This window comes from Gigantopelta aegis, chromosome 8 (assembly GCF_016097555.1).
Source record: "Gigantopelta aegis isolate Gae_Host chromosome 8, Gae_host_genome, whole genome shotgun sequence".
Lineage (NCBI taxonomy): Eukaryota > Metazoa > Mollusca > Gastropoda > Neomphalida > Peltospiridae > Gigantopelta > Gigantopelta aegis.
In genome coordinates, this window is record NC_054706.1 from 2,938,418 (window position 1) to 2,953,483 (window position 15,066).

Here is a 15,066-nt window from a genome sequence, read left to right on the forward strand (position 1 = left end):
GCTAGAACGTACAATGTACATCTCAAGATCGGCTGATGTCTGAATTCTAACCTCTGTTGATGTTTATTATATTATACAGCTAGCACGTACATCTCAAGATCTGCTGATGTCTGAATTCTAACCTCTGTTAATATTTATTACATTATACAGCTAGCACGTACATCTCAAGATCTGCTGATGTCTGAATTCTAACCTCTGTTAATATTGATTATATTATACAGCTAGCACGTACAGCTCAAGATCTGCTGATGTCTGAATTCTGACCTCTGTTAATATTGATTATATTATACAGCTAGCACGTACAGCTCAATATCTGCTGATGTCTGAATTCTAACCTCTGTTAATATTTATTATATTATACAGCTAGCTCAAATGGCTCAAGATCTGCTGATGTCTATCTATAAATTCTGACCTCTGTTAATATTTATTATATTATACAGCTAGCTCAAATGGCTCAAGATCTGCTGATGTCTATCTATGAATTCTAACCTCTGTTAATATTTATTATATTATACAGCTAGCTCGTACAGCTCAAGATCTGCTGATGTCTGAATTCTAACCTCTGTTAATGTTTATTATATTATACAGCTAGCACGTACAATGTACATCTCAAGATCTGCTGATGTCTGAATTCTAACCTCTGTTGATGTTTATTATATTATACAGCTAGCACGTACATCTCAAGATCTGCTGATGTCTGAATTCTAACCTCTGTTAATATTTATTATATTATACAGCTAGCACGTACATCTCAAAATCTGCTGATGTCTGAATTCTAACCTCTGTTAATATTGATTATATTATACAGCTAGCACGTACAGCTCAATATCTGCTGATGTCTGAATTCTAACCTCTGTTAATATTTATTATATTATACAGCTAGCTCAAATGGCTCAAGATCTGCTGATGTCTATCTATGAATTCTAACCTCTGTTAATATTTATTATATTATACAACTAGCTTGTATGACTCAAGATCTGCTGATGTCTATCTATGAATTCTGACCTCTGTTAATATTTATTATATTATACAGCTAGCTCGTATGGCTCAAGATCTATTGATGTCTATCTATGAATTCTGACCTCTGTTAATATTTATTATATTATACAGCTAGCTCAAATGACTCAAGATCTGTTGATGTCTATCTATGAATTCTGACCTCTGTTAATATTTATTATATTATACAGCTAGCTCATACTGCTCAAGATCTGTTGATGTCTATCTATAAATTCTAACCTCTGTTAATATTTATTATATTATACAGCTAGCTCGTACAGCTCAAGATCTGCTGATGTCTGTGTGTATGAACTGTAACCAGAAGGAACACAGTGACATAGAAGTGATCGCTCAACTCATCAAGATTCGCATGAAGACCAAGCCACTTGTTAATCATTACCTCAACTGCATGAGGTTAGTAACACTGATATTCAACATGTTAAAGTTATGAACACTGATATTCAACATATTGAAGTTATGAACACTAATATTCATCTCGTTGAAGTTATGAACACTAATATTCAACATGAAGTAACTAGCAGTGATATTCAACATATTGAAGTAACTAATGGTGATATTCAACACGAAGTAACTAGCAGTGATATTCAACATATTGAAGTAACTAACAATGATATGCAACATATTGAAGTAACTAACATCGATATTCAACATATTGAAGTAACTGACAGTGATATTCAACATATTGAAGTAACTGACAGTGATATTCAACATATTGAAGTAACTAACAATGATATTCAAAATATTGAAGTAACTAACAGTGATATTCAACATATTGAAGTAACTAACAATGATATTCAAAATATTGAAGTAACTAACAATGATATTCAACATATTGAAGTAATTGACAGTGATATTCAACTTATTGAAGTAATTGACAGTGATATTCAACTTATTGAAGTAACTGACAAGGTTATTCTACAGGTTGATAGTATGTATTGATGATAATTAGATTTTGATAGGAGCTTGGTTACGAGCTCTACTACGTGAGATAGTCCGAGCTGTGAGGCATGACATGAACTTCCCCGCATTCTGTCTCGGACTCATGCAGGAGCGCACCGAGACCAAGTTCTCAGACATGGACGCTCCTTTTTACTAGCTCAAATGGTGTCATTTCTGTTTGGGATTATGGATGTTTGTGAGTTTTCTTCTTCTTTTGTTTTTTTCCACTCGTCATCGGGCATGGTGAAATAAACTTTTTACTAGCTCGTTCATGAAAACCACCTGCCACAGACGTCGGCTATGGTTTTCTAGAAGCCCTGGCAGACAATACTATGTAACTTTCACATTTCATATTGTATTGTATGTGTATAAGAGAGGGCCTACTAAGTTGTAAAACTTGTGCCTAAGCCTTTGTTTTTTGTTTGCAATAAAATGTTTTCGATTCAATATAACTTTTAGTTTTTTCTTTACAGAGAGTTGCTGGCCCAACATTCAGACAACCTGCGGATCATTCTAACACACACCATCTACAATGAGCTGTCCCAAGCCCGCAACCCCAACAACATGTCACTCCTGGCAACCACGTTCCAGGTGTCCGGCGAAGCAGCCGCCAAGGTGCGCCTCGTCTGTGAATGATCGTCTCACTGAACGATTCATTTTATAAATAATGTTTCTGAATTTTCTGCTCACCCAGATACTGTTTATTTTACACATCCTCACTTACATGTAAAATATCCATTGACTTTTTTTGTTGCTTTTCTTCAGATGCTGGCCGAGGTATTCCAGGATTTGTCGGCAAATAAAGATGATTATCTTCGAGCCCTGCGAGCTCTACTACGTGAGATAGTCCGAGCTGTGAGGCACGACATGAACTTCCCCGCATTCTGTCTCGGACTCATGCAGGAGCGCACCGAGACCAAGTTCTCAGACATGGACGCAACGTTTAAAGCAAGTTTTACCACACTTATAATAACATGATAAAACTGTGCTAAAGTGTTGTTTAAAGCAAGTTTTACCACACTTATAATAACATGATAAAACTGTGCTAAAGTGTTGTTTAAAGCAAGTTTTGCCACACTTATAATAACATGATAAAACTGTGTTAAAGTGTTGTTTAAAGCAAGTTTTGCCACACTTATAATAACATGATAAAACTGTGTTAAAGTGTTGTTTAAAGCAAGTTTTACCACACTTATAATAACATGATAAAACTGTGCTAAAGTGTTGTTTAAAGCAAGTTTTACCACACTTATAATAACATGATAAAACTGTGCTAAAGTGTTGTTTAAAGCAAGTTTTACCACACTTATAATAACATGATAAAACTGTGCTAAAGTGTTGTTTAAAGCAAGTTTTACCACACTTATAATAACATGATAAAACTGTGCTAAAGTGTTGTTTAAAGCAAGTTTTACCACACTTATAATAACATGATAAAACTGTGCTAAAGTGTTGTTTAAAGCAAGTTTTACCACACTTATAATAACATGATAAATCAGTCTATGCTGATATGTCGTTTAAAGAAGTTTTTGTGTTCAAGCTGTACAGTCACAGACCACACTTACAATAAGATGAAAAATCAAACTGTGCTGAGGTGTTCCTTATCTTAGATAAACCACGCATACTGTTCTATTGTTTTGTGTGTCGGTGTAACAGGGTATGAACATTAATGGTATTAAGAATAAAACAAACAAAAAACCCACCTTTTTTGCTAAATTATATTTCAATAGCAATATTTCCTTTTCGCTAATAATTACGTTTTTGTACTTTACATGTAATAATTTATGAGTCATGTGCAGAAAGATGGTCAGATGTTGATTTTGTGGATACATTTTTTGGGAGCATCATTGAAAACACGACCTACTGATATTGTTTCTAGGAGCGTTTCGTGATGTCCATGACGGACCTGATCACTTTGAATGTTTTGCTTGGAATTACCCCTGCTGTGAGAGAATCGGTTGCTGCATTGTCTAAAGGAGAAAACAAAGGTGCATTGTCTTTATTGTAAATGTCATCTTTCTCTATTGTAACATCTTTCTCTATTGTAAATGTCATCTTTATTATAACATATTTATTGTAAATGTCATCTTTCTCTATTGTAAACTTCATCTTTCTCTGTTGTAAGATCTTTCTCTATTTTAACTCATCTTTATTGTAAATGTCATCTTTCTCTATTGTAACATGTTTCTCTATTGTAAATGTCATCTTTATTATAACATTTATTGTAAATGTCATCTTTCTCTATTGTAAACTTCATCTTTCTCTGTTGTAAGATCTTTCTCTATTTTAACTGTCATCTTGTAAATGTCATCTTTCTCTATTGTAACATGTTTCTCTATTGTAAATGTCATCTTTAGTATAACATTTATTGTAAATGTCATCTTTCTCTATTGTAAACTTCATCTTTCTCTGTTGTAAGATCTTTCTCTATTTTAACTGTCATCTTGTAAATGTCATCTTTCTCTATTGTAACACGTTTCTCTATTGTAAATGTCATCTTTATTATAACATATTTATTGTAAATGTCATCTTTCTCTATTGTAAACTGTTGTAAGATCTTTCTCTATTTTAACTCATCTTTATTGTTAATGTCATCTTTCTCTATTGTAACATGTTTCTCTATTGTAAATGTCATCTTCTATTGTAAATGTCATCTTTATTGTAACATATTTATTGTAAATGTCATCTTTCTCTATTGTAAACTTCATCTTTCTCTGTTGTAAGATCTTTCTCTATTTTAACTGTCATCTTTCTCTATTGTAAATGTCATCTTTCTCTATTGTAACATGACATTTGTTTCTCTGTTGTAAATGTAATCTTTCTCTATTGTAAATGTCATCTTTATTGTAACATATTTATTGCAAATGTCATCTTTCTCTATTGTAAACTTCATCTTTCTCCGTTGTAACATCTTTCTCTATTGTAACTCATCTTTCTCTATTGTAACTCATCTTTCTCTATTGTAAACTTCATCTTTCTCCATTGTAAACTTCATATTTGTCTATTGTAAACTTTATCTTTCTCTATTGTAAACTTCATCTTTCTCCATTGTAAACTTCATATTTGTCTATTGTAAACTATTCTTTCTCTATTGTAAACTATCTTTCTCTATTGTAAACTCATCTTTCTCTATTGTAAACTTCATCTTTCTCTGTTATAACATATTTCTTTATTGTAACTCATCTTTCTCTATTATAAACTTCATCTTTCTCCATCGTAAACTCTTTATCCATTGTAAACATCATCATTGTCTATGTAAAGTTTATCTTTCTCTATTGTAAACTTCAGAAGCCAATCTTTTCACTTGGTGCTTTTGTATTCTTTTGTTTGTTCACAGTATTATAATAAAAAAGTTAAATTGAGATCGAAATTGACCAGTATGTTCAAGATGTTGAAAACATGTTATGATTTGTTTGAAATGTATGAATTTGTACAACAATTAAAAACAGTCTAACACCAGTTTAGAAATACAGTTTAAGTTGTATTTTAAATATTGTAGTTGTATACAGATATATAGAGAGTTAAAAACAGTCTACCACCAGTTTAGAAATACAGTTTAAGTTGTATTTTAAATATTGTAGTTGTATACAGATATATAGAGAGTTAAAAACAGTGTAACACCAGTTTAGAAATACAGTTTAAGTTGTATTTTAAATATTGTAGTTGTATACAGATATATAGAGAGTTAAAAACAGTCTAACACCAGTTTAGAAATACAGTTTAAGTTGTATTTTAAATATTGTAGTTGTATACAGATATATAGAGAGTTAAAAACAGTCTTAACACCAGTTTAGAAATACAGTTTAAGTTGTATTTTAAATATTGTAGTTGTATACAGATAAATAGAGAGTTACAAAACAATTTAAAAACCAGTTTTAATTTATTGAAGGTTTTTTCACAGCTTATAAATGCAGTTTTCATTTATATTTTTAATATGGAAGTTGTGTAATTATTATAGTTTACATTTTACAAATTGAAGTTCTACAACAGTTTAAACCACAGTTAATTTGTATTTCAGATTTTTAGTTGTGTTACTGTTTAAAAACTGCTTTTTAACTTTGTGTTCCAGATATTGAAGTTCTCCACCACTTCAAAAACCACTGTGCCGTCATTCAGCGTGATGCAGTTTGGTGGTTACATATGGTTGTACCGAAGATGATGGAGATAAAACCAGCGGAATACGTACACTGGTATTTAATTATTTCTTTTTAACATCACCTGTCTTCAAGTGCACTCCCCCAGACTACTAGCCGTAGGGGAGAGTGCACTTGTTTGAGGACAGGTGATGTATCTGTAAAAGAGAAAACACCTCAAGGTGTCTCCATACTGATGCATCAGTACACTTCTTTATGCAGAAGCTTGTTACTAAATGGAAGGAAGAAAATGTTTTATTTAACGACGCACTCAACACATTTCAATTACGATTATATGGCATTGGACATATAGTTAAGGACCACACAGATATTGAGGGAGAAAACCCACTGTAGCCACTTCATGGGCTACTCTTTTCAATTAGCAGCAAGGGATCTTTTATATGCACCATCCCATAGACAGGATAGCACATACCATGGCATTTGATATACCAGTCGTGGTGCACTGGCTGGAATGAGAAATAGCCCAATGGGCCCACTGACGGGGATCGATCCCAAACCGACCACGCATCAAGCGAGTGCTTTACCACTGGCTTTGTCTCGCCCCTGTTACTAAATGGTGTGACAGAAATTGTTTTTATTTTATTAACTGAATAACAGTACTAAGAGCTGATTACAATGTTGACATAATGCTCAATTACCACTGAATGGGTTTTAAAAAAACATTACACCCTCCCCCCTCCAAAAAAAAAGAAAGAAAAAGTTAGTATTTTCCCCATAGTCTTACTATCAGAGTGAAACTATTACTCTCCTGTCTATGGGAAAGTGCATATATAAAAGACCCATTTGAATCTACTTGGTAGGCATAGCCAATATGGCGACAGCAGGTTTGCTTACTTAATCTTTAAATTAAGTGAAAATGAAACATGTTAGCCATGGTTTAAAATGTTAGCCATAGTTTAAAATATTAACCATAGTTTAAAATGTTAGTCCAAAATTAAAATGTAAGCATTAGTTTAAAATGTTAGCCATATCTTGAAATGTTAGCCACAGTTTGAAATGTTAGCCACAGTTTGAAATGTTAGCCATAAATAGAAATGTTAACCATATAGTTTAATATGTTAGCCATATAGTTTGAAATGTTAATCATAGATTGAAATTTTAGTCATTGTTTAAAAAGTTAGTCATTGTTTAAAAAGTTAGCCATAGTTAGTTATAGTTAAAAATGTTCGTCTAAGTTGAAAATGTGCTGAGGTGTTATTAAACAAACATTCCTCTCCTTTGTGGTTATTGTGTTGAAGTTGAACGAGTTTTGTTTTCCAGCCTGCACAAGGTTCTGTTCTTGGAGGAAGCACAGCACTACTACAGCAAGGACAATTGGCCACCAGAGGGAGACAGGATGTGAGTGTGTAACTACCATACGTAATGGTCGCTGGCGTCTCAAATATCTCTAAGATCAGTTCTCAACACCAAGTCATTTCTCAGTTTTAACTCATAGATAACATAGATATGTTTTAGCCTTTTTTCCATCACATTTTTCAACTACATTAATGTTAAAATGAAAAACACTTTGTTTTTTTCCACCAAAATACCATCACTTTTATAGTAGCTATTTGAGAAACATATTCGGAAAACAGTTTGTGCCCAACATAAGAGAAGTTTATTTCTTCATCATGTGTGACTGGTAAACAACTGTGTTTATTTCTTCATCATGTGTGACTGGTAAACAACTGTGTTTAATTTCTTCATCATGTGTGACTTTGGTAAACAACTGTGTTTATTTCTTCATCATGTGTGACAGGTAAACAACTGTGTTTATTTCTTCATGTGTGACTGGTAAACAACTGAGTTTATTTCTTCATCATGTGTGACTTTGGTAAACAACTGTGTTTATTTAATAATTTACAATAAATCCATGTGTTTAGCTAGGTACACAGGCTTATTTTTTTCTTCATTTAAGACTTGAAAACATTTAAAATATAAATGCGATGATCACCATTTGTAAATTCAGCCCTTTGTTTTTTAAGCTATTATTATGTTGCAGAATGTGCTTTGGATATGATTATCTGTTCTATATCTTTACACAATGATGCTACGATTATGTGCAGAATGATTGAATGGTCTAAAGATATACCTCTGTTTTAACCCATTAGTTGTGTTTTTTCAGAACGATGTTGAGGTTGTGTGCCGAGGTACCCATCATGGAACAAACGCTGATACTGATTCTGTTGATAGGATTGTCTAGAGAACTACCTCTGTTTTAACCCATTAGTTGTGTTTTTTCAGAACCATGTTGAGGTTGTGTGCCGAGGTACCCATCATGGAGGACACTTTGATGCGAGTGTTGTTGATAGGATTATCTAGAGAACTACCTCTGAGTGCGGTGGACGCAGTAGAACTGGCAGATCAGCTCATCCGACGAGCTGCAGCTCTCTACTATGGTGGTAATTATATCTGACCTACACATGTAGAATAATCTCTGTTAATGCAGTTCTGATAGCCCATACCCTGATCAGTGCCCCATGACACATCAAAGACTGTGTAAGGGAAACTACACATAAACGGTCCTTTACTTCGAATCAGTAGGAGTTGCTTTTGTGGTGGCAGTGGATTTCTTCTTCTTCTCCATCTCTCTCTCTCTTTCTCTTTTCTCAACCCCTCTGTCTGTCTCTCTGTCCCTGTCTCTTCCAACTCTTTGTCTCTCTATCCCTCTTTCCCTGTCTCTCTCTGTCTCTCTCTGCCTCTCTCTCTCTCTCTCTCTCCTCTATCTCCATCTTTGTCTCTCTCTCTCTCTCTCTCTCTCTCTCTCTCTCCCTGTCTCTTCCCATCTTGTCTCTCTATCCCTCTTTCCCTGTCTCTCTCTCTCTCTCTCTGCTCTCTCTCTCTCTCTCTCCCCCTCTATCTCTTGTCTCCTCCCTCTCTTCTCTGTCTTTTTGTCCTCTCTCTCTCTCTCTCTCTCTCTCTCTCTCTCTCTCCCTCTATTTCCGTCTTTGTCTCCTCTCTCTCTCTCTCTCTCTCTCTCTCTCTCTCTCTCTCTCTCTCTCTCTCTCTCTCTCTCTCTCTCTCTCTCTCTCTCTCTCTCTCTCTCTCTCTCTCTCTCTCTCTCTCTCTCCCACTCTCTCTCTCTCTCTCTCTCTCTCTCTCTCTCTCTCTCCTCTCTCTCTCTCTTTCTCTCTCTCTCCATCTTTGTCTCTCTCCCCATCTTTGTCTCTCTCCCACGGTTGTCAGTAGTGTTTTTGTGTACAAGTGAATAACTGATTTTACTGTTTGTGCAACACTGTAGCTACAAACAATTTATTCATTTGACCACCCGATTAACTTAAAATCAGTAGCTATATTTTATTACTCAAACTGAGCCTGGGAGTTGACTGATGGACTGTGATCTCTGTTTCAGTGGGTATGGAGGTTTTACATGTGGAAAGACTTCAGCTGATTGATGCTTTACTCAACCTGTGTGCCTACAGACATCCCGAGAAAATAGCTCTGCCAAAAGGGTCAGCAGTGTTGTTTGTGAAATCTCTATATTAAACTAATAATTCTTCATAGTGCACAATAATTCAACTTGTGATGTAATCATGGTTAGTTTTAAGTCATCCCATTAGTCTAGCCCTAGCAATCCGATTTGGTTCATTCCATTAACATAACACTGACATCACATCTAATAGTGCTACTTTGTATTATTGACGGTCATTGTTCTAGAACCCCACCCCCAAAAAAGATTTGAAAATAAAATATCTTGTTAAAGTTATTGTTAATAAGTATGTTTGAAATTTAATTAAAATGATTGTCTATAATTTCTTTGAGAACAAAGAAAATGTGGCGAACTGGCTTTAACTTAATTCACACAGTTTGTACATGTTTGTTTTTCTTTTTGTACGCCACTGAATGTAAAAGAAATAACACATCTCTTTATTTGCCAGTTTCCAATTTGGCCAGATCGGTTGTAGATGTTTATATAATTACAGATGTTTGCTTCATACTAATTGGATGACTTCAATAAAAAGTTAATGATATCCTTTGATAAAATGCCGTAAATGACATCATTGTGAAAAATGGGATGACATTTAATGTTGAATGGATCATGGCAGAGAACAAAACAAATTTATTTGTATTTTAACTGGATGAGTTGGTTTGTTTGTAATTAATAGGATTTTTTAAAAAAAATTTTTTATTGATTTATTTTGTTTGTGATTTTATGTATAATAGTTACAATGTATAACATTACACAATTTTACATAATTTGTAACTTGTACATAGAAAAATTCTCCAGAACAAATATTATATTTGTTGTAAATATCAATGTCAAACACTAGCTACCTGAGCCGTGTATGTTTATGTGTTTGTAGATATCAATGTCAAACACTAGCTACATGAGCCGTGTATGTTTATGTGTTTGTAGATATCAATGTCGAACACTAACTACATGAGCCATATATGTTTGTAGATATCAATGTCGAACACTAGCTACATGAGCTGTGTATCTTTATGTGTTTGTAGATATCAGCCTCCCACCCTGGCTATATCAACGCTCTACTGGAAAGCGTGGATCATGTTGCTCATCCTGTCAGCCTTCAACCCTAGCACGTTCGGTTTGTAGATTTCTGGTAGCTTTGTAAATATATTTTGTTTTTATGTTAGATGACTGCCACATTGTCACAGGTAGTCAACTTTACTCATTCATTTACAAACTTTATTTATAATTGTCTACTGTTAACATGATTAAAGTAATTTAATACAAAATAAACTGTTGAACTCTGAACTATTGGCTTTTCTAAGTAATATTGTATATAAGTGAAAGAGTAATTAAAGAGAAGAAGTAAAAGACAAGAACACATTGAATAAACGTGTGGTTAGACCCAGTGTGTGGTTAGACCCAGTGTGTGGTTAGACCCAGTGTGTGGTTAGACCCAGTGTAGTCAACGGGTAGATGTTTAATTGTATACAGCTTTATGTATTTTACTTGCTCTTACCTACAGGTCTTGCTGCGTGGGAGAAATACCCGACACTCAAGTTAATGATGGAGATGGCCATGACGAAGTATGTACAAAACTTACGTTAAAAGTTTGTTTTTAATTAGAAAGTATAAAGTATACAGTGAAACGTCCTGTATGTTTATGTCACTTTCATGAAATGATACAAGCTCATGTATTCTTCTGTCTGTCCATCCGTCTGTCCATCCATCCATCCATCCATCCAAAATCTGTCTGTCCGTCTGTGTTGATGATTGTTGTTTTACAGTAACTTCACTTTCCCTCAGTGTGAGTTATACAGTGTTGTCAGACTTCATGTTGGTGTTTGTTGTTTTACAGTAACTTCACTTTCCCTCCACCCACGCTGGCCAGTGATGACAAGACTGTCGAAGAACTGAAGAACAGAGAAAGACAGGTACACAGTTTAAACTATAGAATATTAATAACAGCTGTTTCACATATCGTGTGTACAGTATTAATAATGTCTGTTCCAGGTATTTTTACATTATGTTTGGGATTGCAGTACATGTTTTCCCCCATAGTGTGATGAAATAAATAACAGCTGTTTCACATATCGTGTGTACAGTATTAATAATGTCTGTTCCAGGTATTTTTACATTATGTTTGGGATTGCAGTACATGTTTTCCCCCATAGTGTGATGAACTAAATAACAGCTGTTTCACATATCATGTGTACAGTATTAATAATGTCTGTTCCAGGTATTTTTACATTATGTTTGGGATTGCAGTACATGTTTTCCCCCATAGTGTGATGAAATAAATAACAGCTGTTTCACATGTCGTGTGTACAGTATTAATAATGTCTGTTCCAGGTATTTTTACATTATGTTTGGGATTGCAGTACATGTTTTCCCCCATAGTGTGATGAACTAAATAACAGCTGTTTCACATATCGTGTGTACAGTATTAATAATGTCTGTTCCAGGTATTTTTACATTATGTTTGGGATTGCAGTACATGTTTTCTCCCATACTGTGATGAAATAAATAACAGCTGTTTCACATATCGTGTGTACAGTATTAATAATGTCTGTTCCAGGTATTTTTACATTATGTTTGGGGTCGCAGTACATGTTTTCCCCCATAGTGTGATGAAATAAACAATGCACAGTGTTGTAGTATGTGAAAGGAAAATCTTCAACTTCTTTGATAACAATAATTGTGTATGTTACGCTTTTCTAACTAATATTGTGTTGGTAATCAAATAGTAGAAATGGCCTAACTTTGCCAACATTAATAATGGCTTGTCTCAAGAATTCACTGTTCACAATATTTTACTTGTAGCTGTTTTCATTATTTCAAGATGAAATAGATTTTTAGATTTTTTAAATGAAAAAAATGCTCCAATAATCAGTCACAATAAATATCTCAGTAATGTCTGCTGGATTTTCTTAGATTCATCAGAGAGAGGTTCAAGGGATATTGGAGTTTGAAAGTCACTTGGCTGCTGCCACGAGCAAAGTGACCATAACAGAGTCGAACAGTCTCCTTATAGACCAGGTCACCTCCATGGATCCCAGGTACAATGTCTTTCTTGTCATACGTTATAGACCAGGTCACCTCCATGGATCCCAGGTACAATGTCTGTCTTGTCATACGTTATAGACCAGGTCATATCCATGGATCCCAGGTACAATGTCTGTCTTGTCATACGTTATAGACCAGGTCACATCCATGGATCCCAGGTACAATGTCTGTCTTGTCATACGTTATAGACCAGGTCACATCCATGGATCCCAGGTACAATGTCTGTCTTGTCATACGTTATAGACCAGGTCACATCCATGGATCCCAGGTACAATGTCTGTCTTGTCATACGTTATAGACCAGGTCACATCCATGGATCCCAGGTACAATGTCTGTCTTGTCATACGTTATAGACCAGGTCACCTACATGGATCCCAGGTACAATGTCTGTCTTGTCATACGTTATAGACCAGGTCACATCCATGGATCCCAGGTACAATGTCTGTCTTGTCATATGTTATAGACCAGGTCACACCCATGGATCCCAGGTAGAATGTCTGTCTTGTCATACGTTATAGACCAGGTCACATCCATGGATCCCAGGTACATTGTCTTGTCATACGTTTCCTCACCTCTGAACCTTCATCCAGTCACAATAGACTGGTCCAAACATCCTAACAATGAAACCGTTCTTTTATAACAAACCTTTATATCTCATCAGCTGTATTGTTTTAAACATTCTATAACAAATCGTTTTCATTTAGGCTGATAAAGTTCAAAAGGAAATGAACAGGAATTTTATTATTTATTACAAGAATGACAGTTACTTGTAGTATGTTTTGGTTTTTATTATTATTATTATTTTAATGCCTCTGACATTTTTCATTTTATGTATTATGTTACAGTGGTGTAGCCCGGTGTCCCCCGCCAAAGATTCTCGAACAGCTACAGTCTCTTAACAACACGCTGAAAATAGGACAGATGTTGTGTAGAAGTCGAAACCCAGACTTTCTCTTAGACATCATACAGAGACAGGTTAGTGTTACAGTATAGGTCAGATGTTGTGTAGAAGTCGAAACCCAGACTTTCTCTTAGACATCATACAGAGACAGGTTAGTGTTACAGTATAGGTCAGGTGTTGTGTAGAAGTCGAAACCCAGACTTTCTCTTAGACATCATACAGAGACAGGTTAGTGTTACAGTATAGGTCAGGTGTTGTGTAGAAGTCGAAACCCAGACTTTCTCTTAGACATCATACAGAGACAGGTTAGTGTTACAGGGTGTATACTACCAAATCAAATCCCATAGACGACAATAGTAACATATGCGGCTAAAACTCCTACCTGCAACGTATCAACCGACATAAACGCCACGGATATAAATACTACCACCCCTTACACTTAAAGTGAATCAGAAAAAAATGGGGGTCAAGCTGCTCGTTTCTGAGATAACGGGTAGCGTCTATGACTACCCTAGTTTCGCACAAAATTCGAGTACTTTTTTTTACAGGTACCCCATACATGTTTCAAGCACAAGGCTACTTGACACATTGGTACTAGATGAAATAAAATTGCACATTTATTTTACCCAGATGAAACTATTATTTTTTACAACCAACACACTCACATTTATAACCAATCACAGGACTTGTGGTGTTCACTTCTCTATCAAAAGTTGGGTGCACCTCGAACTTTGACCCAGCCGGAAGTTATTTGGTATAGTACTACCTATACTGATAACATACATTTTTCAAAAAGTGTCCAGCTATGTGTCTTTATGACAACCAGGATCTGGTGTATTCTGACATAAACTGACAACCTCACTGAAAGTGTTGTTTCTACAGTGCAACCTAATATAATGTACACCTCAAAAAGCATATATATTGCATATAGTTTTGTACAAATGCAATATGTCATATTAAACAACAAAATGTTTTAAAATAAAACTCCTGAAGATATTTACTTTCAGTTGGGTGTGTGTACTCAGGTATATATGTAGAGACAACAAAGATAGTCAGAGTACCTCTACCCCTTTAAGAATGCCATTAAAACACATGCACTTGATTGACCCCTAGATTATGAAGACCTTAACAGGCACATCAAAGAAATATCAGTATTAAAAAAATACACTGTCTGAGGAAGGAAACACAAACATGACTGTACCTGTATGAAGTAATGACTTAATGTCCTGAACATTAGTGTTGGGAGGAAATCCTGTATGCTGGGTGTGGGTGTCTTCAAGTTACCAGGTGTGGGAATTTCAAATCCATCGGCCATGCTGATTTTCATAATGAACCATCAAAACCATTGGCAGCCACCAATATTCCTGACTATATTTTATTTATAGCCTACTGTAGTTGGAGGTTTTAATAGTTGTGATATCTGGAATAATCATGCAGCTTTAACACATTTATTTTTGATTAATTACTGAAAAAAACTATTTTTAAATGACAAAATTACCCGAACATCTATTTTCTTGCATTATTTTCTAATCCGGATGAATACAATATGTACATTAGATGTATTCCTACAATCTGTAATCCAGCATTTTATTTAGCTAGTA

General features: G+C 34.8%; 1 protein-coding gene across 1 annotated transcript in view; it reads left to right on the forward strand.

The window, feature by feature from the left end:
* The window catches only part of LOC121380207 (integrator complex subunit 1-like), a 73,035-nt gene that overhangs the window by 15,474 nt on the left and 42,495 nt on the right, over nt 1–15,066 (forward strand). Inside the window, exons 8-20 of the mRNA XM_041509021.1 lie at nt 1,265–1,410; nt 2,430–2,571; nt 2,722–2,904; nt 3,836–3,944; nt 6,026–6,146; nt 7,371–7,448; nt 8,334–8,491; nt 9,442–9,541; nt 10,545–10,636; nt 11,024–11,084; nt 11,357–11,432; nt 12,433–12,557; nt 13,410–13,539. Of these exons, the coding sequence (XP_041364955.1) occupies nt 1,265–1,410; nt 2,430–2,571; nt 2,722–2,904; nt 3,836–3,944; nt 6,026–6,146; nt 7,371–7,448; nt 8,334–8,491; nt 9,442–9,541; nt 10,545–10,636; nt 11,024–11,084; nt 11,357–11,432; nt 12,433–12,557; nt 13,410–13,539 (1,521 nt within the window). The remainder of the gene's footprint in view (nt 1–1,264; nt 1,411–2,429; nt 2,572–2,721; nt 2,905–3,835; nt 3,945–6,025; nt 6,147–7,370; nt 7,449–8,333; nt 8,492–9,441; nt 9,542–10,544; nt 10,637–11,023; nt 11,085–11,356; nt 11,433–12,432; nt 12,558–13,409; nt 13,540–15,066) is intronic.